Raw genomic sequence first — 21,610 nt, forward strand, 5'->3', positions numbered from 1 at the left:
GCGGTGAGGATTTGTGAGCATGCTCAGATGTTTGGTCAGAGAGAGAGAGAGAGAGAGATGTGTAACCCAAACCCAAATCTGAGCTGTATTATTTCTCTCTCTCTGAGCTTTCAGAGCACACAGCTGTGTCTGTCCTCTCTTTAATGAAGACATCTCACTGGTAAGTCTGAGTTCTTCTCCATCATAATCAATATAGCTATCACTCTGTTTCATTGGCCTATAATAATTTAAGCATAAAAAAGGTTAAATGAAGAGAGAAACCAGTGCACACATTTGTTTTGATGGAGCTGTAATTCTCAACTAATTAGTTTCTCAGGGCTATTATATGTCTATTAGGGGCGTTACATTTATCCCATTATAACACTTTAGTAGGTTTTTATGGTTTGTCTGTGAAAAGACTCAATGCCTTCAACACATCAATTTAAAAGCTGTGATTCAAAAAGTTTTTTTTTTTTTTTTAATTGACATTTCAAACCATGCATGAGTGAGAATTTGCATTCACAGGTTATAATAACAAAACTCATTTCTCGGGGCCGTATTGATCTTGGTTGTGAATAGTGAACTGTGAAGATGTTTCTAGGGTTTAAAGAGCCTGAAGTTTATTCATCTGGCCCACGTTGTGTCGTTAGGACATTAGGGAAACTTATGGAAAATAAAAACAGGAGAACAAGCTTGTAATTACCGTATTGCGAGAAGCACATGTGATCCACATTTATATTGTATACATTTCATATCAGATCCTGATAAACAATCAAATGTGAATGAAAATAGTGATTAAATGTATGATGGCCGTTGGATAAGTGTCTGCTGAATGAAATGTAATTGTAATCTTGTAAGAAATGTGGTTGTTGGTGGTATGACGGTTATAAAAGCAGGTTTGACTCCAACCTGGGCCATCACTGGAGGATATTGATCAAGTCCCTTAGCCCTAACTGCTCGTGTTCTACGTCACTTTGGATAAAAACGTCTTCTAAATGATATTGTTGTAGAAATTGTATTATATCTAGCGTGTATCTAACAGTGCTGTGTAGTTTGTATTTGGACATTTGACAGATATTCAGCTAAAAATGCAAAGAATTTTACCAAAGCAGTTTGAATATTTTTAAACGTCTTTGGTGATTGGTTTTGCAGTGGGATGATACAATAAAAACATCTATTGTTTTTAATGAAATGCAACCACTTTTGTTAAAAACGTAAAAGCTATTGAGCATTTTCACTTGAATGTCTGAATGTATAATGTTAAACTAACTTCAACATATGCATTACTTTCTATAAGTGCTCTTTGAGGTTAATTTATCCACAAGCTCCGTCACTTTCCTCCACCATTCCTTCAAGAAGATCCCATAGGGATCAGACAGTTTCAGGCCTTTTATTCATGTTTAGCTGCTGACATCTGCTCATGACACTCATGGTCTCAGGCTGCAAAACAAAGTACTACAAGTTCATTCTTTCACTTTCCAAAAAACTCTTAAACCTTGTTGTTGACATTTTTTTTTTTAATTGCTGCATTTTCCAGTGATTCAAATCACCAATATTTTGTATATTTCTCTGTTGTCTGCAGCCATTTACCATGCACGTACTGTAGTTACTGTGACCTTCGACCCAGTCCCACAATGCAACGTGCTGTGAGATGCCAAATACGTCTATGGATGAATCCTAAAAATTAACTATAAATGACCATTACGTACAGTACAACAATTCTCTTTCAAAACAAAAGCACATATAACTTTTTTAAGTTTTTAGTTTTCAAATTAATTAAGGCACCCAATCCTTCTGATCATATCATAGATTTGACCTTTTTAAGGTGACACCTTTAGACCTATCATCTAAAGTGCATTAATGCGTAATATATTTTAAAATGTCAAAAAACTAACAAAAATAGACACTAGCATATCCTGCATGAATATTTTTTTACTTGTTGACAAATAATACATGATGAATAAACAGTGAAAAACAAAACAATAATGAAGTCGTTTCTGTCGATAGGTGAAGAAGTGATGAAGTGTTTCAGCTTATGGTGAAGAATCCACTAACACTCATATGTCAAACTCATGGCCCGAGGGCCAAATATGGCCCTTTGGAGCATCCAATTTGCTGCTGCACAGCTTTTCCGGTGCTTGTATCACATAATTGTAGTCATTTTTAAGGCTAAACTGTTGAAAAAAACTCAAAGTTCTTACAAAATCCTTCCTCAAAAAACTCAAATTATTACATAATGTTTCCCTTAATTGAATAGAAATTGGTCAGAATCTAGGAAATATAAAGTGAACATGCTGTTGGGACTGATATCTGTCACTTTCTGCTTTGATATTATCAGTTTCTTACATATTTAGTATTTTATGTATACGTAGAAGTGCAAACTAAGACACAATAATGTTGAAATCAGTCATTTTCCTGCATATAATCTGTAGCCCACTTGAGATCTGTGAGATCTGCTCTATGGCTCCTGAAGACGTTCATTTGTATGGATCATGGCTAACATCATCTCATGTATGTAACATCAGGTGCAGTCATGGAGTGCCTCAAAAACTGCTGCAAGAACCTCACAAAGAAGAAGGTGGTTGAGCCCGAGGCTCAAGGTAAAGCCCTACATGATGGTCACGTTGCTCTGATCCACTGGTTTCCTCACGTGTTTCCCTCTGGTTCACAGTGATCACCCTGAAGATTCCCACTAAGGCGTCTGAGGCCTGTGGACACCCAGCAGATGAAGGCAGATGTTTGGTCACAGAGGACTACCTGCTTTCCAAACTGCCCCCAGACGGCAGAGAGGTGCCATTTGTCCTGCCAACATTCAGAGCCACATATGTCCAACCCACATCCCCACAGTACCCAAACCTACAGCCTGGACTGCAAAGTAAGTCTCTTTTATTTTTCATTTCAAAAGTAAATGATCTACATCCAGTTATCCTTTCTATGTGATACTGACCTCATGGCTAAGGTTTTTAAACTTACCATCATTCATACATTATTTTCTTCTGAACCAAGGCTTGGTTTTTAATTGCATTGGTAAAGAAAGTATTTAATTAACCAACTACAATAACTCCCAACATGCTGACTGTTGCACTTTTTTACCTTTACCACAAAAAAACATAAAAGAGAGTAAAATTACACAGAGTGTAAAGGAAAACAGGTTGAAAAATAACATAGTTAAATAGTAGGTTCAAGAATAAATTGATAACTTAACTATAATATGAAAAAAATAAAATAAAATAATTAGTGTTATTATTTAATTCTTAAATGTAATTCTTTATTCTTTTTTTTATTTTAATTGTAATTGTGTCCCCTGTCAATGTTTGTGTTTCTTTCCATTTGTCAAAGTGCTAATGTGAAACACTTTGCTTTAACTTGAAAAGTACCTTACTGAAGTTTGGTATCAAAATTTCAAACATATAGCTTTTGAATGCAGCTACTATATTACATATATATTACTCCTCCACAATATACCCTTAAAATATAGTTATTAGAAGATCTATGTCAAACAAAATGCATGATGATAATAATAATAATAATAATAATAATAATAATAATAATAATAATAATAATAATAATAATAATAATAATAATAATAATAATAATAATAAGTGACTGTAAAATAATGAATATTAAAACAAGTATTTAAACAATATTAATAATTCTACACCACACCACTACAACTATTAGGAGTTTGTGGTCCAATGAGGATTATATTCTTTAAATCAACATTATGTTTTGGTAAAGCCACCCCATTAAAGTTTGAGTTTATATTATTTTTTAGAAGTGACGGCACCATGGTGAGACTATATCAACTCCAAACATGATTCAGTGTCACTACATGTTGCCAGGTCTTCTCTATAATCCTTGTCTTGCTGATCCTCATGCATGTTATTTGGGATTTGTCTGTGTGAGATTGTGATTAAGCCAGAAAATCCTCATCAACTGCCTCAAAACAACATTTTGGTTAAGATTATCCCATCTACATGTGATCCACCAAAGCTTTTATTTTGTAAGGTGGCCTAAACGTGTGATGCACAGTAGTCGCCCAATGCAGTGACGGGTTAAATGTGGGGGGAAAAAAAGCACACACAGCACCGTCAGTGTTGTTATATAATATATAATCATGCCTAAGACCAGGTTAAATAATGGAAAAAGATAAGAGTGAGCAAACCAATCCAAGGTCATTTATCAGAGGTCATTAAGATAGGACCAGTTATTTGAGTAGTATGCACTGAACGGAAATCCAGGATGTCCTGTTTTGTTTTGTTTTTATGAGTAAGTTGATTATTGGTTGGGTATTTGCTGTGTAGGTTCAGCTCGCTGCACCTACACAGCCAGGAAGGCAGAGCTCATGACGTCCAATCAGATCCCCTACAGCTCTGAGTCCAGCTTACATCACCATGACATCACAGAGTTTGCCTCGCCGGGTTCGACCCGTAGAGACACGCTGAGAAACAGAACCTCCAGTCCTCAGTGCAGCCCAGGTACTACTACACAATGTAGACAATGTTCTACACAGTCACTACAGCCCAAAGCAGGGTTTCTCAAATGGGGGTACGCGGTGCCACTACAGGGGGTACTATACTTGAGAGACAGACAGTGGAAAATGAACAAATAAAGTGTCAGTCTTGGTTCCACACCAGGCGTGAGACAACTGTAAATGATAAGAAATTACAGGAATAAATATATTCAGTAGCCACTAAATTGTGGTTTTTCTACTTTGGGGTCAGGACCCCGTGTGGGGTCGCCTGGAGTTGAAATGGGGTCGTCTGAAATTTCTGAAAAAGTACATTTTTTAATGATCATTATTTTTTTTTTCATTATTGTTAAAACAACACACAATTTTAAACAACTGTACTTTCACTTTGTGAATTATAAATCTAGTTCTACTAAAATGCGGGAAAAAAATAAATAAAATAGAAATCTGAGCTCAAACATGATCAAAAACTAATTCTTGATATCATAATGAGGTCACGATCCAAAAAAGGTTGGGAACCACTGCACTAAATACTGTTTGTTTTCACTTATTTACAAAATGATTCATTCCATCATTATGCTCTATAGTTATTTTTACATAGTTTTCTAAGCAAAATGTTGTCGTCGGACAAAGGGGGAACTTAGATTCAGAAATAAGAGAAAAAGGAATTGAGTAAAAAAAGTTTGAGAACCACCAACAACAAACATGTGATGCTGTTTAGAAATGAACATGAACATTCAAAGTTTAAGTTTCTCGTTTAATTCACCAAATTAAGAGAGATTTGCCTGATTAACCAATTTTTAAGACCTCTACAATCTGACACACCTGTTTTAAAACTGTTTGTTTAAGTTTTTATATTATAGATGAGGAGTGTCAAACTCATTGTGGGTCAAGGGCCAAATACGGACCAGTTGGATCACAAGTGGGCTGCAGGTTTTAGGGGCCAAAACAAGCAATTTCAACATTAATGTGCCCAAGTTTGCACTTCCACTTATAAATTAGACATAAAGTATGGAAGACATCAACAATATCTTAGCTATAAGTGACAGATACCTAAATGTCTTTTAATTTGTTTATTTTTTGAGTAAGTTTTATTTAATTTGGGGAGATTTTGTTGAATAATTTGAGGAAAATTGCAGGATTTTGTAAAAATTTAGAGTTCTTTCAACAACAATTTACAACTGAATTATTTGGTCATTTATTTACACAGTGATTCATGTTTTCTCTGTCATTTTCACTTTCTCCTGTGGGCTGAATCAAATGCTCTGAAGGGCATTTGGCCCCCAGTGTCATGTACTGAGTTCACATCGTACTGAGATTGTATATGCGCATATATGCGTATCCACGCACATGCGCACCACCGAAAAATGAATTTTTGCTAAAAAAAAAAGTCATTTCTGTTGGTTCACACACAACTTTAATCATGTCAGGTGGAACCAACCAGTTTCTTAGTGATTTAAGATTTTTTTTCTCAGATGTTTTTTGCTTAATTCTTAATGTCACATCACATGTTATTTTCCATTATTTCAACATAGACGCATAAATCCAGGATTCTCGTATTGATTAATGGAATCACATATTATCCAGAATGACCTTTTTTTTCCAGGCTGGAGTCTGAAACCCAGCGGTCAGCAGCGACTGAGCAGCTCCATGTTTGATCTGTCTAGTCCTCAGAGTTATAAACAGGTGGGATTTTTCACTCTCTAATCAGTGTGTACACACACACACACACACACACACCCTCCTCTGTGAACCAGGACTAAATATACTGTTACAGTTTCCACTGTCCTCACCTGCAGACTGGAACATTGCAAAACAACCTTCACCTTAAAGGAACAATTAACCTTTTCTGAACAAGAAGGATTGTATCAGTGACCTATTTACAGATGTTTTTGGCTAACACGAATGACTAATCAGCCAATCACATTACAGCAAATCAGTATAAAAGTATTGGAATGACAAGGTGAATTCCTTTGTTTTTGTTGTATACTGAAAACATTTGGGTTTCAGATCAAAACAAGTGCAGAATTCCAGCTTTTATTTCATGGTATTTACATCTAGATGTGTTAAACAACTCAGGAGGATCGAGCACCTTTTGTTTGAACCCATCCACTTTTTATTCTTTCTGTGTGGAGTTTGCATGTGATCCATGAGAGTTTATAGATTTTTTCCACACAGTCCATGTTGGTTATAAAGCCACTAAAGCAGGGGTTCTCAACTGGTCTCACCCTGTGACACACATTTCGCCACGGTCATTAAATCGCGACCCACTTTTTTTTTCTTTTTTTTTTTGAATTCAACCAACCAACATTAGTTTTTCAAAAATAGCTGTTGGAAACACACACATATATAATCAACATGTATTTCACAGCATGCCTGTCAAAAGAAAAGTTTCTTTCAAAATAAAAGGCAAGTTCAACATATTGTTGACCAGCTGGATGCGAGCCACCCAGTACAGGTCCGGGATCCACTTTTGGGTCCTGACCCACCAGTTGAGAATCACTGCACTAAAGAGTGTGGGAGTAAACGTGTGCTCTAAGTCAAGGTGTGAGCGTCATTGTCCCTTTCATTTGGTGTAATGTATGGGTTTAATTAGTAAATAAGGGATAAACAAAAGGATTTCATGAGTTTTTTTTCCCCTAATGTTATTCATTAAATGTCATATAACTTATCAGTGCTTTTATCTAATAAGACCTCAGAGTGGCTGCTTTGGTTTGGTGTATTTAATGGCCCATAGAGTCAAGTGTGGTAGGAAAATGCATAATAAACAGTTATGGTTTTTAAGAGAAAGAGCAATGACTAATACTAATTCATCTATCTTTCTCCTTTACCTGCTTTCCTGGTTAGGATTGCAGGTTGCCTATGCTAACATACTCAATGTGCAGGATATATAATTTTACATTTGATGCTGTTCTGGTTATTTGTTTCCACCTGCAGCGCCTTGACTCTGATTCGAGCACTATAAGCAGCACATTCTCATCCACCAGGGGCTCAGTGGAGAGCAGCTTGGGTAAATCACATCATGAATTCACCTCTTTTCCATCAACAACCTTAAAACTTTGGATTTGAAAAATAAACATCAGTCTGACTGTATTGCAGACTCCATTACTCTGTCAGGCGATGAGCGGGAGCTGGGAAAGGTGTGTGTACGGCTGAGCTATCAGGAGGCTGTGGAGCAGGTGTGGATCACCCTGGTGCAGGTAAGGTTACCACAATCAGCCATGCCACGACAAAAAGCTCCTTTGTACTGGTCAGAAGCAGCTTTCAAAGACGCTTCTGTCCCCTTTCTGTGACTTAACGCTCTAATAACTTTGGCTCCAACATTTGAGTCAAAAAAGGGTGCTTTTGAAAGAGCTGGTCAATGGTGAACATAGTCAGTTTGTGGAAGAACATCGAATGTAAAGACCATTTTAAATACAGTTTGTCAAAGTAAAACACTTGAAATGCAAGCCCTAGGATTATCTGACCTTTGGACTTTTTAACATTAACAGTGTTCAAACCTCAACCTTCATCTGGATTCCTTGGAGCAACAGAAGATTGGCATTAAAGCAATCATCACCATTCCCAAACCTGTACATTTCAAGAGCTCCATTAAAGAATACAGCCAGGTACTGATGCATGTTGAAATCAAGTCCAGTTCATGTCTAGATGAAGTTTTATTGGGATTTTCTTGATCAAGATTAACACACACGTATGCATGCGTTTCTGTGTTTCTAATTTGATTTCTCTCCCTCTTGGTTTCCCCCCTTTCTAGAATGTGATCTTCATGGAGACCTTTGTGTTTGCGCTGCACCTACAGCAGTTGCATTGTAGTGCCTTGGTGCTACGGCTACAGACTCACAACCCCAAGAAACGTACCGTGGCCGAGTCCATTTTGTCATTGCGGCAACTTAGTTCCCACGAGACAGAGCACTGGCTGGAGCTTCATCCTCCATCCAAATCCTTGGTAAGGATCACATTGAAGAAGTTAATCTAAGAAGGCCGTGGCTATGGATACGTTAAACATCTATGGATACGTTAAATGTATCCATAGACTGCCACTCTATGCATAAGCAGCGCCCCTCATTGGCTAGTTTAGTTCACGTGATAGGTGCACCGCATGACTTAAAGTTCCGTCAGTTTCATATTTATATTTAGCTACCCCGTTAACCCTTTTATTTTAGCCCTAACCCTATCCCTATCTCTATCCCTAACCCGAACCCAGAAAAAACCCTAAAATGTTTATTTTGTCACATATGTATTTTTAAAGGTGGAATTTGCCGTGTTAAATATGTTAAAGTTAAAATATATGTTAAAAGTGAGATTCAAACCCACGACAGCAGAAGAAAGAATCCTTGAGTCAAGCGCCAAGACCACTGGGCCATCCTGACACGGTGAAAACACATTACGCTTATGTAGAAAAGGCTATGGCTACGTTTAACGTATCTCTATACACTTTCATTTAAGAATGGGGCCTCCACAGCTGGAATAAGTTTAATCTGGGAGTAATTAAATGAAAAAGCATGCCAAGCTTTCAAAATAAAAGCCAGTGAAAGACCATTGGACCATTTAGCAATAGTAATAAATAATAAATAAATAATTGTGTGCAAGTTGAAGTAGAAAAATGTCTATTTAGAGTAAAATATAGCTCAATATGTAGTGGAAAACTGGGGAAAAAGCATTATTAAAATGATTAGTAAACATTTCTACTAAAATATTCCATATGATATGAGAAACAGCTCTGAACTGAGTAAATACAATACTTAATTGAGTAAAATAGGGTTCAACAATTGGTATCAGTAATTGGGATTACTTTGTATGGAGTGAAATTGCAGTAGAGTTTGTTTTTTCTTCTTCTTAATGGAGGAAATAATAATCCTTTAGAGTTGTGATAAGACTCAATTTAGAACCAGAGTGAATTTCACTCCATACAGACTACGACCAAATGTTTTCTTTTCCAGAGTAAATATTTTTTCAATTTGAGTAAAATTTACTGGAATTTTACTGGAAAATTTACTCTGGAAATTTAACATTCTCCTCGAGGCGAACATACATGGATTTACTGCTCTGGTTTCTCAGTACAGTCCAAAATAAAGAGGTCATTGAAGTGTCATTGTAGTCAGTTGGTGTATTATGCTATTCACTAGTGACATACCGTGAGCACTAGGGTAGGTTAGGCAGGGCTTTGCATATCGAGACCACCAAAGACAATTTCATATGTTTCTGATATCAAGTGTTAATTCAATTCAATTCATCTTTATTTGTATAGTGCAATTTACAACAAAGTAATCTCAATGTGCTTATCAAAATATAAAATTCACAATAAGAAAGAAAAAACCCAACAAGATCCACATGAACAAGTATTTAGCCATCTAACAAAATCAAAATTGTAAAACACCATAAAAGAAACATCAACAATTATTTAATATAGCCTCCATACTCTCCCAACAAGATATATCTCGTGACACGGCAGTGCATCCGTTGTTTGTGTTGGAAACACAGAAACATGGAGAAAATGACAACAACAACTCAGAACATCCTCAGTGAGGAACATCCACAAAGTCAATCCTACCATTCACTGTGGAAAGTACCAACAATTTTTTAACCTTTCCTTTGCTGAAGGTCTGGTAACTCAGGTGTTGGTCTCCCATCTTTTAAAAGCATCTTTAAAAGCATCGGTCCAAAGGCAGGGTAGAGAGCTGCCTTTGGACGTAAATGGTTTTTATCTTGGGGAACTGACTGAGCATGCACAAACACATAAAAACATGTTATGTGAACAGAGACAGAGCAGCAATGTGCCTTACAGCGGAGAGAGACTGTGCAGAGTCTCTGCCGTACCAGGAAATAGAGATGTTTAGTCATTTGGGCTATGAAAAGCACAAAATGCTGACACTCAAACTTATACTGTAGGTACGGAAATGAAAAAAATAATAATATAAAATTATAATTATAATTAATAATTAAAACAAATAATCAAAATATGAATTCACCCTTGGGTAGGCACTGCCTACCTTGCCTACCCTGACTGTACGTCACTGCTATTCACCCATGTAAGCTGGCATTGGCTTACAAGCAAGGAGATAGTAAATACTCACCAGTTGCTCTGTGTAGGCTGTTGCTGTCTTTATTATATTTATTATGTGAGCACACTAAAAAAAGATAAAGCATTGACGAAGCATCATAAAACTGTCCATATGATGCATGGTGGCCTGTTTGCACGAAACAAGCAGGCTAATGTATCCACACTCATGCAGATTCACTCTTACATAATCTTATTTAAAGGAGGGAGAGCATTTAGTTAGATGGAAAACTGGGAAGTGGCTTGCCAGAAGTAACCGGAGCACAGATCCTGGAAATATAAGACAGGGAAAGTGGGTCAAACTTCAAACTACTTCAAGAGCTGAGAGTGGCTGTGTTGATAAATGCACTTTTGTCTGGCCTCTGGTAGTAAGCCGTGAAAGGTTTCTGTATTGAAGAGATCCGGCAATGAATCATCTTCAGGCTCTCAGCTGGAACATTCACTTCAGTCTGTGATTCCACCCATCAGCTGCACAAAAAGCACTGCATTTGTCCAAATCACTGTTATTCAGCAGACACTCTTATAAAGGAAAGGATAAAACTTGCGAGCCTCTTGAAGATAAAGTAATACTGGAGAGAAAGTTCTGAGTTCTTGATGTAGTTTGTGAATTTTGGTGGCTCTACTGTTCATAATACAGCTGTTCTTGATGTTCCTGCTCTCGACTGCATAAGTGACAACGATTACTGTCATGATCTTAAGCCAATGGTCCACCTCTCCCTTGACTGTGGTCTCCAAGATCTGGCTCACGTCTGCATCAAAATGTGCCCACAGTGCCTGGAGACCACTTAATCCGCTTCGTTGGCCTGCACTGTAGGCTTTCAGAGGCTCTACTCCTTGGAGGGACTGGGCTCTATGGGGTAGTTCTTAGCCGGGATGCTTCTGCGTCTCACCACCCCCTTTGAGCTCCCCTGGGGGTATCTCTCAGAGGATTTCATGGGTTTCTCCCTCGTGGAAGATACAAGTTGGGGTGCTAGCCTTCCCTGTCCCAGGTGTCATTTTTCCGGGCTGTTGACTGTCTTTCTAATTGTCACCAGACTTTTCCTGGTTGCCACCCAGTCTGTTTCTGAGCATTTTTGGCAAGACCAGATTGACAGGTGAAAGATACATCTTGCAGATGCCCTGGGACACATCATCAGTGATGTAAGCTGGGGTCATTGGGTGTTTTAGGTCGTACAACATCAGAGAAAGAATATTTAAAGATAGATCCTTTTAATTTGCCAGATGACATCCTATAGACAAGGTGTGGACTGTACTACAGTTGTCAATTTTGTTATTGTTTACCACCTGGAAAGTGACCAAAAATAATATCAACACCTGACCATTTGATGCTGACTTGGTGTAAAGTAGATGCTCCTTCACCTGTTTAATTTTGGACAAAACTATGTTTAATCACTGTAGTTTTGTTTCATTTTAATATCTGGTTTTATTTTCCTGGAGACCAATCAAAGGCACTTTTGGCCTACTTGTATCCTTTACCTGCTAAAACATTTTGGTTATCCTCCCCCAGGTTTGCCACTCTGAGCTGCACCTCACCACCTGCTTTCAACCAGTCAATGGACGCATCCAACTTCAAATCCTTGCTGCTCAAAACCTCCCAGCATGCTCCTCACCACTGACCCAAGGTCTTTATATCCAAGTGGAACCACAGAAATGTATTAATTTTGCAGTTGTTAGTGTTTTACATGTGTTTCCATCTCTTTCTCTTGTGCTCTGAAGTGTTTTACGTCAAAGTGGAGATGTTCCAATCAGGTCAGGTGGTGATGAAGAAAAAGACCCGTGTAATTAAAGCGTCTGGTGGTCGGTGTCAGTGGGCGGAGACGTTTCACTTGCTTCTGTCTGCTTTGGACCAGGACTGCTCGCTTTTGGTCAAGCTTTACAGTCGCAGCTCCATCAGGAGGAAGCGGTGTCTCGGACAGGTGAGATAAATAAATACATAATGATTAGGTCTGGGACTTTATCACCTTAATCGCAATTAATTAATTACAGAAAAATAATGCACTTAAAAAAACAACAGTTCATTGGGGTTTTTTTGTTTTTTAACTCGAAACAGTGCTGAACCTTTCTCATTGCACAAGTTCCCGGTATACTCATAATACTGATGCACAGACTACAATACAAGAAACGGGAAAACCTAAGGAGAAGTTTTTGCTGTGCTTCGTGGGCGTTAACTTTTAGTTAAAAAAAAAAAAAAAAATACAGATGGAAAACAAAAGCCCAGTTGTGTGCAACTGTTACCACCTCAATGCTAACCATGTAGCAGCCACAACGGTCCGTGTCCGAGCACGCAATGTTGCCAGTGCTTGGCTCAGAGCCAAAATGAATAAGTCCATAAGTGACAAATGAACAAACTCACTAAATAAATGATTGTAGTGGATAATCGACCACTCTCGGTGGTAGAGGATGTGGGCGGAGCTAGAAGCGGTGCTCCAGATAGAATGGTTTAACCCAACTTATCAACTACGATGCAGAAAGACAATTTCAAACTAAATTCATCAGCTTCATCAGTTGCATCTGTTTATTTCATACCACAGATATTTTAACTACTGTATTTTGCACCATTTCCACTTATCTGTAATGTTTTTTCCAAGTGCTGTTTTTTATTTTAATAAACAAAAACACATTTGTTTTAGAATTAACAAAAAATCCAGAAAAGCATGAATATAGCTTATTTAAATTTAGGTGCTTTGTGAAAAATGTAATCATAATATTCTTTATTCATTTTGCACATTATGTTATCACTCAGTGTTAGAAATAATAAACACAATTTTGTTAAACTCATTTATTGTTTTCGTTGTTTCGGTCATTTATCAAAATCCATTTAAATTCGAAAAATGTTGCTTTTCGTGTCAAATATTGTTATGCGATTGATTTAGATTAATTGAGAATAATTAAGTACAAAGAGTCCCACCATTATTAATAAAAAAATATAATTTATCATTTACTTTCAGATTAAAGCTTATAAAGAAATTATTCTCTGCGTTATCACTAATTTCCCCAAAGAGAAATAGTGAACTGATGCATGCACAAATAAAAGGGAAAAGCCTGTTGTTGTTTCCTCTTCATTAAAATGGGAGGACATTTTTTTTGTTGTTTGTTTCATATTAAAAATGAAAAACGAAAAATGGAAAAAAAAAAAATCGTAACAAACACATCTACCCTCCCTTACTTTTGGAATGTTTCAGTGAAACTGAGGTGAACACCATCTTGTGTGTGGCAGGTTCAGCTGGGATTGGACAGCCCAGTACCAGAGGCTGTGGAGCAGTGGAAGGACATGATGGCTCATCCTGAGAAACTGGTGACAGCGTGGTACAGACTGAGCTCCTCCTAGCTCAATCTTACCCCACTTCCTGTCAATGCAGTCACGTTGTGAACACTCACGGGGCGCTTGATAACTTTTCCACCTGACCAGCCATGGCTCTGGACTCAAACTGTTTTCCACTCTGACTCTGATTGGGCCAAAGGAGAAAAGCTTTTGACTTCTAGAGAGGTTGGTTATAGATGGTGGTTCTGAACAAACAGCTGGTTTTAGAATATTTGTTTAAATAGTGTAAATAATGCTTTGTTATTTTCTTGTATTATTTGCTGTTTTAGTTGCTTTATTTTTGTACTAACATCCTGTCTCTTTATTGTAAATGTTATGACTACATATCAGTTTAAAGGTTCATGAAGAAAAAGAAAAAAATGTCCTTTTTTTAGCAAATAATTCCTGATTTTTTTGTGAGAACTTAAAGTGTGATTAGTTTACCCCAACATTATGATAAGAGCAGGATCAGGTAACTGTAGGTAAATTTGATGATTTAATACAATTGAATGACAAATATATCAAGCACATTTTAACTTGGCTTCACGGGACCAATTGACTAAACAGTGAAATGGCAGAAAGCAAAGAAGTAAGAAATACATTTAATAAAGGCCAAAAAAGTGACACAAATACCATTAAGTAAAACCTACATTAAAATATATTAAAAACTGGACAATTGGCTTATCATATGGTGGCCATGCTAATTGTGCATCAAGTAAGCAAAAAATATTACAAAATAAACTAAACTAAAATGCCAATTAAAGTTGTTCTAAAATATGTTACACATACTGCAACTGTGGGGTTTGGGTGAGGCTGAATGGGAAGAAGCAATCACAGACAAGCTGGCATTAGTAGCACTCCATTAATAATTAACAAAGTACAAACTAACAAAGCTAACATAGTGACTGAAAATGACTGAATACAGATTATCCAGTGAGAGGAGGCGTCAAACAGACAATGCAATCACATACACACCGAGTCTAAGCACTTCTTTAAAGGCACATTGTGGACTTTTTGCTCTAAAGAGTTGACTCAAATTAGTTATTTTAAATGATTCCTCAGGCCAATATACAGCTTCCCTCTTAAAATACTGACTATGTAAGTTTGGAGAGACAGACCATCATTCACCAGGTCAGACCTGGTGAATGCCTGGAGAACGTTTCACTTTACGGCAGTCACGTGACACAGACCACAGGCTCAGATATACATAGTTCCCACATGATGTTACAACATCCAGGCATTTCTCAACTCGGCGCCATTGTTGTGGGCAGCTGAAACGAGTTTAGCCTCTGTTTACAGCCAAGAGTACAATATGGTAGTTTTTGTCTTGGGTTAATGGTGCACTAATCGCGGTAGTTCAGTTAAATGTGGATTCTTTAGTAAGGGAATTCGGCAGGTCAGATCTGTAACTTCGGGATAAGGATTGGCTCTCAGGGCTGGGTTCGCGTCTCGGCTACAGTCTATGGGCTGGAGGAGCAGCCGCCACCGCCGCACTATTCTCCCCGCCGCCGGAGACCCGCTGCTCAGCCCACCTCACCGCGTCGATGGCCCCCCCCCCCCACTCCCTGGCCTCGCCGCTGTTGTCGGCCACCGGTCAACCCGGTGTGCGCAGGGTCACCCGTCTAAGGGCGCTTGCGTGAAAGTTATCGGTATAGCACCCCTAGTGGCCAAAGGTTACACAGTGTGCCTTTAAATAGTGAGGAGAGGCAATCACGAGGTGATGCACACCTGAGTGGAAACAGTAAGAAGCCTATTCTCTCTCAGCACATACATGCTAATAGGACAGGGTGTGTTGATTTACACAGGAATCCTAAAAAAGGGAAATAAAGTGAACACATACCCACTGACAATAATATAATTAATCTAGGCAAGGAAAATGTCTTAGTTGTAGCTTATTTCATACTCAAGGCAGTTCAATGTAATGTGCTTTACATCAGTAAAAAAAGTGCAACAAACAACATTTATCAGTTAAAATTAGAAGGAAAAACATCAACTTAAAAAAGATATTTTAATTCTAATGCAAAGAAAACTTCAACAAAAATGGAATCAGACTGGAGCTCTAATCTTTATGCAGGTCCACTGTCCACAATGAAACAGCTCCATACACCCATGTGCTGAACAAAGTGCGTAAAAACTTGATGTTTCAGGAGCTCAGAATCTTTACTTAACCTTAACAGCAGAATAATGTCGGAGCGGCACACAGTTTATTTCATATACTGTATATGTGAGAAATGCTTTCAGAAGTCATTACATATATTTGACTAACTTAATATAAGTCTGTAAGATGTCTCAAACAAAACTTTTATTTCAGTCGCGAAAAACTTTTGAGTACTGCCTTCAAGTTTTGTAATAAAATGTATTTTCTGATGTCTGATGTCAAGCTGCTCTATCTTCATAAATATCTAATTCCATCTGAATAAAACTTTTTTATTCTATACATTTTGTGCACTCGAATAATCATTTTGTTGCTCACATTTAAAGGAAATGTAGTTCAAATGAATATTTAGTATTTTCTTTTACCATGAAGGTTTGCTTGTTTTCCCTCACTTTTGTTTGTGCTGTATTTTTTTGTTGTTTTTGTTTCTTTTTAGCTTGTATATTTATACTAAATATATATCTATTTAGCCTGTCAGAGATTTTTTCAACATATCATTTGCAAGTTAATTTGCAATTAACTTCAATTTATTATGAGGTAAATATTCCTCCTTATGTGGGAACACAACAAACACAAACAAGAAAAACAGAAATTGTTGTTTACGTTTTTCTGAACCCACACAAAAATTGCCATATATTATATTCTGTTGCTATTGGTCCGGATCCGGACCTCAGACAAACCTGACTATAGTTCCGGCACTTTCTGTGCACATGCATTCGCATGCACAGTAAGCCAAATGCCGGTAGTTCTGTCACTGCTGGACCGGTGTCCTTCTAGCTATAGTTCCGTCAGTTTTATTTATTTTTTATTCATTAACCCTAACCCAGGAAATTCCCTAAAATGTTTCTTTTTTTCGTATATGTATTTTTAAAGGGGGAAGTTGCCGTGTTAAATATGTTAAAATGAAAAAAAAAAAAACATGTCAGAATTGGGATTCGAACCCACATCAGCTGAAGGAAAAATCAGTGACGAAACTGCGCATGCGCACAGGAAGTGCCGGAACTATAGTCAGATTTGTCTGAGGACTGAGTCCAGAACTATAGACACTTCCTTTGTTAAATTAACAGTTTTCCATTGTTGTCGTTGTTTTTTTTAATTTTTATAGAGTAAAGCAGGAAATACAATTTTTCTTACAATTTACACTCATGGAAAGCATCTCAGATTTACCTTACATTAATACAGTTTGTTAGATTTGGTATTTGTCAAATAAAACAGTTGTATTGATGAATATGACTGAATTAAACTGTTGTTTATTCTGTCAATAATGGTGATTTGGTTGGTTTTCTGTTATTTTTTTGTGTTTTATTTTTCAACAGAACAGAACAAAAATACATTAATATTCTGGTAGTTCATGAAACACCACAATGTTATTAGTTGTACAACAGTTCTATAAACATGTACCTGATTGTGCATCAGTGTTTTTTTATTTGCAATTATGATGATGAAAATTGTGTTGAGATTTTTAATAAATTTCAATACAATTTTTTTTATACAAATACTTTTGTAATTAGACTTAAGTAATATTTTGACAGAGCTAAATGTACTTGTTTTGGAGTCATTTTTGACAAGGAGTATCTGTACTTTAAGTACTAAAGGTACCCTATACTTTATGAATATAGGGCCTGTTGGTTTTTTCAACTTGTGGGAAACAAAAAAATTGAAGTAAAGGTCTATATTACATGCTGCACACATACAATGATGATATCATCCATTTGTGTAAGGCATAGTAAATAGTTACTATACGTTTGGAACATGAGCCATAGCTTATTTATCAAGATTCAAAAAGAAAGACACACAATCATTTCAATGAAAAAACAATTGGAGTAAAGGAAGGGTAAAAGTGGAAACAATGGAACAAAAGAACCCCTGATTTAGTGACATGTAAAATTAAACTTTATATTCCAACAAAATAGTGTCGACAAAACAGCCAATGGTAAAAATCTAACAATTGCTTAAACGAGAGCTGAATGTTTATGCCAAACACACAAATGGAAGTGGCCAGTAATTGTAAATGGGTGCAAATGCTAATAAAGCAAGGTGGTAATAAAAGAATAGTAATGTCAACATACAGTATATTTTGGGAATTTTGAAGCCAGAAGCTTAAATTAAGACAGGTAATCTAGACTTAGAGTAAAACATGTTGTAACAATGATTTTGGAGAAGTATGAAATAGAGTAGGATGTGTTTATTGTTAAAACAACTGCAAATAGTAGTGCTCATACTGTATGTGTGGTATCTTTAGCATTAAAAGAACATCAATGCATTTTTTTTTTTTACAAATAAAACCTCCAAAAAACAAACTAACAGGCAGTGTTTTTTAAGAAATGGAAAACGGAAAACTGTAGCACATGCAGTAGATTACCAGGGTCAACAGTGGCTTATAAAATAGGTCAAAAACCATCAACCACTGTCACCATGTGCTCTTTTATTGAAGAAGCCACTTGATGAGAAATTTCAAACTAAAAAGGCGACATGAAGTTGCCTTGGTGTCAAACCTCCTAACATCCTGTTTTCCTCCACTTTTCCTTTATTACCAGGCAGTCCAATAACCAATAACTCTGCTGTGTAATTTCTTTCAACCACAGAAGAATGACTGTGGAAAATGGCTTGTGAAAAACTGAAGGACAAAAAGCGATTCACAAAGAAAGGAATTCAAAACTACCATAGCTGAAGATCTTTGTTGGACTCGCACAACAGTCAATTCTGTCATTCCTAGTTCCCGTTAAGTTTTATACAGCCTGAACCTAGTTAGGACTGTGTTCTGTGTAACCAGCTGTGGACGTGGTCAAGCAAACACACACCCATTGAACAATGTGTGTGAGGAAACCAGAATCTGGCAAGTGTTTGCATTTGTGTGACCAGGACAACCTCGTAACCTGCGTCATTCCTCTTTACACCCTGGCATGCCAATGCATCATCGTCTATTTCAATAAGATTAATGTTTGATTTAAAGATAATGTTGCACACTTTGGAGTTGACACACCTTCAGCTGTGACTTGGACTTCCTGCTTAGCTCCAAAGCTAGAACAGAATGAATGCTTGGAGGAGCTGAATGCTGATTGAACAAATGTGCTGGAGCATAGAGAAACAGGATTTCAGGGGTTTTGTTCCCTCTGTGTGTTCAGCAGATTCATCTGGCGGGTTGCCAGAGCACATTCCTGCTTTTTGTTTACAGCGCCTCCTCACCGGGGAGACACTTTGGAGGAACCCCTGTGAAGTAGGGGCTTAGTTGGTACAGTGGGTTGCCTTTTATTCAGAAGGTTGGTGGTTAATTCCCAAACTGTTCTTTTTCATGTCCCTAAGAGTCATTGGCCCAATGCAACATGTCGCGCTATATCAGTGAAGTTCTTTTACTGTATCATTTACCAGGAAAAATCCCGTTTCATCAAAACAAACTGGACTCAACATAAAGTAGCTCCACCATCTTAACCCGGGTATACACAGAAAGATTTTCTAAATCTGAAGAAATGTTTTATCTGTTACAAACCCCACACAGTGGGCGCACACTGTAGCTGTCCCCACTCAACGTTCTTGAAGGATTCTTCCATCCTGCAGGTTTGACGTTATTTGGAGCCAGAGTCTGCACACTAGGGTCCGGTAGGAGGAAGCCTGGTAACATGCCCCGCCCATTTAGCGTACTCTCCTGATGATTTACGCAACCCAGCTACGCCACGAACATAATATCTTTCCTGCTGAAAATTCTACCAACAACTTACTACAGAACACCTCATTTTGACAGTTCAAAACAGACGAAAAAACTGAACAGAAAAGTTTAATGGCGTCTCGGCTTTCCTTCACAATGTAACTGCTATTCACAAAGAGAACGACACAAGATTCGCAGCTGTCATTCATTGTCATATCATGTAAAATCCAGTTTTTCAAACTCAAATAACTTGTTTAAAACAAACTACACAGAAAAATTAGCCCTTGATAACAATGTAGGATGATAATAATTAATGATCACAGCAGATCATAGTAACATTGCTAAGAAAGCAAGACAGCGCCTCTTCTTTTTACACAAGCTTCATGACTTCACCCAAAATGCTAAGAGTCTTTTAAACATCTATTATTGCATAATTGAGAGTGTTTTAACCAATTGTATAACTGTGTGGTTTCATAATCTCACTCTGAAAGAGACCATTGGCTGTACTTTGCCACTCCTGGAGGCCACACATAAACCAGACTCTTAAATCGAGCTTTACAAAGAGTGAATGATGCCTCAGGCCACTCTGCCAGTTCCATCTTTGAAATGCTTCCTTCAGGGAAAAGGTATCGCTCCATCAAATGTTCTACTGCTCGCCATTTGAACAGTTTCTTCCCACAAGCTGTGATGACTCTAAACAAGGCACTTTAATTTTGTATGCACTTTTTATTGTACAGAATCGACCCAATAGTATTTTATGTGGTTTTATGTGACTCTTTATTGTACAGTATTTTACCTCGTAGTATTATGAGTGGCATTGATTGACTGAATGACTGTTGGTTGTTTGTTTTTTATTGTGAAATGTCTTTTTAAATGTTAACTGCACTTTGAGCTCCTTGCACATTTTTTTCCAATGTGGTTTTCACACTGCAAATGGCTAATAAACTGAACTGAACTGAGGAGTTTAGGTTTGGAAAAAAATGACGTGACGAGTATTTTAACTTTACAGTTTGATCCACATCCCATCTGTTATCATTGAGGAGGCGGGGTTTATGACCTATACTGCAGCCAGTCAGCAGGGGGAGCGCTAAAAATAAAAGCTTCACTCCACCAGGCAGCTTGTCCTGTCCATTATTTTTACAGTCTATGACCCCACACACAAAGATAAAAAGTCAGGAATAAAACAGTTTTGATTGTGCTGTGTGAGGTGTTCATAATCCCAACCAGGGCCGGCCTTGCCGTAAGGCGACCAAGGCGCCATCTGCTCGAAGGGTGCCAAATTAAATACATAAATTAAAGAAATAGACTCAATTTTGGGCTTTTGTTAAAATTTGCAAATGTAGCCTGAAGTGGAGGTTAACCTGTAAAATTGTATCTCTTCGTGAAGCCAGATCTTTTCTTGAATCATTAATTAATAGAGGAAAACAAGAACACTCTCTGGTAACCAGGTTCATCAAAAGCCATAGCTCTTTACGACCATCTATTCCTGTTAATCTCAGCTCATGAATTTGTTCACAAATAAGATTTCGACAATTAAAGACAACCCTCATGTGCTCCAATGTTTATAATGATTATATATTAGAAAATAAAAAAATCTAGCTTTTATCAACACTTTTTCATGATACTATCCAATAATGGTTGGCATTTGGAAAAATATCCATCGTGATCGCGTGTTTGTTTTTTTCAATCTGACACACCAAACACAAGATTAAGTAGACTTGTTGAATTTGGCGCTATGAATATAAATGTAAATTCATTTTCCATTTGCACTATGAATATATCATTACATTTTATTTGATCTTGTGCTCTGTAGAAAATTGAAGTCCTATTTGTATTGGTTACAGCTGCTGCACAAAAGCAAATCTCAAGGTATCCATTAAATCAAAGTCATTAAAACAAAGTCTCTGTTCTGTGAAAAGGATGCTCCCCACAGCTCCATTTCCAGGAACTGCTGCTGAGTACTTCCCATTCAAACTGATGCAGAGTTCACTCTGGAGCACTTT

The 21,610-nt window shown here is 37.3% G+C and overlaps 1 protein-coding gene across 1 annotated transcript; it reads left to right on the forward strand.

The window, feature by feature from the left end:
- Nucleotides 1–38: 38 nt before the first annotated feature.
- Nucleotides 39–16,119, forward strand: tc2n (tandem C2 domains, nuclear). The gene is made up of 12 exons (XM_028438319.1): nt 39–160; nt 2,505–2,579; nt 2,651–2,854; nt 4,284–4,457; nt 6,057–6,136; nt 7,388–7,460; nt 7,550–7,650; nt 7,942–8,058; nt 8,205–8,396; nt 12,016–12,130; nt 12,225–12,424; nt 13,726–16,119. Exons 2-12 carry the CDS (start codon nt 2,513–2,515, stop codon nt 13,834–13,836), a joined length of 1,434 nt encoding a protein of 477 aa, XP_028294120.1. The 5' UTR covers nt 39–160; nt 2,505–2,512; the 3' UTR covers nt 13,837–16,119.
- The last annotated feature ends 5,491 nt before the right edge of the window (nt 16,120–21,610 follow it).

This window comes from Gouania willdenowi, chromosome 22 (genome assembly GCF_900634775.1).
Source record: "Gouania willdenowi chromosome 22, fGouWil2.1, whole genome shotgun sequence".
Taxonomy (NCBI): Eukaryota; Metazoa; Chordata; class Actinopteri; order Blenniiformes; family Gobiesocidae; genus Gouania; species Gouania willdenowi.

Bases quoted from the DNA above. Each gene is read 5' to 3' on its own strand.
- tc2n (XM_028438319.1), top strand. From the start codon at position 2,513: ATGGAGTGCCTCAAAAACTGCTGCAAGAACCTCACAAAGAAGAAGGTG. The intron at 8,397-12,015 runs GTAAGGATCACA...ATCCTCCCCCAG, and splicing joins ATCCTCCATCCAAATCCTTG to GTTTGCCACTCTGAGCTGCA. The intron at 12,425-13,725 runs GTGAGATAAATA...TGTGTGTGGCAG, and splicing joins GGAAGCGGTGTCTCGGACAG to GTTCAGCTGGGATTGGACAG.